The sequence below is a fragment of the Spinacia oleracea genome, chromosome 1 (assembly GCF_020520425.1).
Source record: "Spinacia oleracea cultivar Varoflay chromosome 1, BTI_SOV_V1, whole genome shotgun sequence".
NCBI classification, from domain to species: domain Eukaryota; kingdom Viridiplantae; phylum Streptophyta; class Magnoliopsida; order Caryophyllales; family Amaranthaceae; genus Spinacia; species Spinacia oleracea.
This window is the reverse complement of record NC_079487.1, coordinates 133,151,648-133,154,796: the sequence shown is the minus strand read 5'-3', so window position 1 is coordinate 133,154,796 and position 3,149 is coordinate 133,151,648. Positions and strand designations below refer to the sequence as shown.

Genomic DNA, 3,149 nt, shown 5'->3' with positions numbered 1-3,149 from the left:
CCTAGTAAACCTTAACTACTCCAAAAACATAACCAACAACAAGATCCATCATGGGCCTATCACCTAAATAACCGAATTATTAATCTCCATTATTAATCCTAATCTATATTTAGTGATTGTCACTTGATTAAAGGCATTTTCCTTATGTTAGTAAGTCACAAGGTTCGAACTATTATTGAACATGACCTATTATTGAACGACTTCCGGCAAAAATGCTTAAAGATGTCAAAATTTTTGAAATACGCTCAGTTTTCACTCATTCTATACAACATTGTTAATTGAATAGACGAAATTTCCGTACAACATCTCTATTTCAATTGACTATTTTTCCATACACATCGCCATCTCAATTGGCAAATTTACTTGTCAAACTTCAACATTGTTTATGATGGGATCATTGAAAGTTTTGGTTAAAAAGTAATACATAACCAACTCAATTAGTGATTTTACCTTCTTACATCGCCAATTCAATTTTGGGTGTCTCCCTCGGCACTAAAGATTTTTTAAGTACTACGTAAGGGAGACATCCCAAAGATTTTTACATAGGCAATTCTATTTTTAAGTACTCCGTGAAAGTACTACGTAGCTAGACTGGGCTCACATGATTGGAATTACTTCCAAGTCCTAAAAAGTTGAGCCCTAAGAAAACAAGAAATGCATGTGCAGCCCAAAGCCCGCGATATTAATCTAGCTTTTGGGCTCGCCAGGAATTGTTAATGGCAATGAAGAGTTTGAAGAATTGCATTGGCCCAAGTAAAGGTAACAATAGGGCCAGGTTTAGCAGACTAGCTAGCAGTGATAAAAGTTGGTTCACAAACTTGAAAGTTGTATAGTTTTGTTCAATTCAAGGCATATTTTGCCTTGTTTTTGTCTAGAGTTTAGGAATACTATTTACTTACCAACGCAAAAAAAAAATAAAAAAAATAAACAAAATGGAGATGAATACAGACCGTTGAATAATCTAAAAATATCTTCTTATCCAACTCATTTCCATCATTACTAGACACGTACACAGTTCTTCTATTATAAAAGACCATCCTACCCTAACCATTTCCATGCACCAACTCAAAAACTATCCACCAAACAATAATAATGGCTAACCACCTTCTTCTTCCAGCTGCAACCATCATCCTAACCCTCCTCTTTCTCTCTCCTCCCACGGTCACAGCCGCGGACTCTGTAGTCCTAGACATGGATGGGAACCCATTAGAAGCAGGCTCACAATACTACGTCCTCACATTAGGAACAAGGGGAGCAGGCCGTGGTGGCTTAACCGCTGAACGCCTCACTGGCCCTTGCCCATTATACGTAGGTCAACATAGGAGCTGGACTCAACAAGGCAGCCCAGTAACTTTCTACCCAGCTGACTCTTCACAGAAAAACATCACACAAAGTTCAGACGTAAACATTGCTTTCAACCCAAGCCCCATCTGCAGAAACCAAGGGGTGTGGCAGTTAAGTTCAAATGGGCTTGGAGTATTCCACGTAACTACCAATGGAGTTATCGGAAACCCAGGTGCTGAAACCTTCACCAACTGGTTCAAGATCGAGAAAGCGTCATCTGAACCTGATTCATACAAGATAGTGTATTGTTTCGTTGTACCTGGACCTGGTCCTGTACCTGCTCCTCCTGAAACTGGTAAGAATCGTCCTGATGAGTACTGTGAACAGTTGGATGCTACTATACCAGTACCGCCTTTGGATTTTTCGTTGTTAAGTTTGGTACCAATTGATAATCCTCTTCCCTTCTTTGGCTTTGTATTCAAGAAGGTCACTACTACTACAACTACTATCAGTAGTAGCTAATTGTCCCTTTGAAGCCCTAAGTGTTCGTTTGATCTAGGGTCGTCTTTTCTTATTTCATGTTAATGTAAGTACAATAAATCTCTATTATGACATGGAGAGTTTCTTTATCCAATTAATTATTTGGTTTTATATACCCATGGAGTGATGGAGTACATATAATGATCTTATATATCTCTCTCTCCTTGTGAGAGTAGGGGACAATGTTTTTTTTTATTTTGCAGGTAAACATAAGATTTATTGATGAATATTTGCGCAGTTGTGGTAGATATTAGTTCTATATATGTACGTGTGCAATCAATTCCATCAGATTTAGTTCAATTTAAATCAAAAGGGAAAAAGGTAATAAAAGATAACCGCTAAACTATAATCATAAATACGTTTACAATTAGTTGTTATCGGTAGTTTGGAGGCACAATAACAAGCTAAAAGGTGTATCGGTATTTATTTGAATATGAGGATTCAAACTCCTCCATGCTCCTCAAAAAGACACAACCACAGTACCTATAGTACCAAAATAATATGATTTTGGAAGCAATGCAACATATATAGCTAGAGTTTGCTTGAAAAAAGGACACATACATAGCCATTAAACACATTTTTGCCAAGGATTTACCTTACACAGTTTGCATGGTAATGAGAACGCCTCCTAACAAGTCTAATAAGTTCAAAAAATTCATAAAACCCCGCACAATACATGGACTATAATTGTGCAACTATAAAGACACAGTTATTGATATGATTAAGTGATTGAATTTCCCAAACAAAATTTTGTCAAACATTATTCTGTATTTTCTTTCCCCTTTCCTTTGAAAATGTAGGATTTCCTGCATGACTATTGACTCCCTCCATGGCTCCATCACCAATAAAAATTAAAAGAATAGAGAAAAATAACAAATGTCTCGATTCTTGGGAGGCTTGCATCGTTAGAGGGAAGCTCTGGCTCAAAATTGAGTTTACATCTTCATCCTGGACACACAATTGAACACCTCAAATAAGTTGCAGTAACAATTTCGCCAATTTCATGGTAGCATTAGTTCTTTCATAGTATGGATCGCCAACTATTCAGAACTTAACTATCAGACTTTGGCGTGTAAATATAAAAGGAAAATGGCCATGTTTGATAGAGTGTAACAACAATATTGTCCTCCACATTAAATAGTATTGATTCAATGGGGAAAACCAACTATCTAAACATTATCTTGATTCAACGGGAAAAACAACCATCTAAAAAATATCTCCATAAGATTTGCAGAAGTAAGAAATAGACCTGAAATAGTTGAGAAATATCCAGACTGGTAAGGTTTAATATTACAATGGACAGTTGAATGATTTTAATTAAATTA

General features: G+C 36.5%; 1 protein-coding gene across 1 annotated transcript; it reads left to right on the top strand.

Moving 5' to 3' along the window:
- Positions 1–1,046: 1,046 nt before the first annotated feature.
- Positions 1,047–1,937, top strand: LOC110799222 (21 kDa seed protein-like). Its single transcript, XM_022004441.2, has one exon. The coding sequence runs from the start codon at positions 1,093–1,095 to the stop codon at positions 1,804–1,806; it is 714 nt and encodes a 237-aa protein (XP_021860133.1). The 5' UTR covers positions 1,047–1,092; the 3' UTR covers positions 1,807–1,937.
- The last annotated feature ends 1,212 nt before the right edge of the window (positions 1,938–3,149 follow it).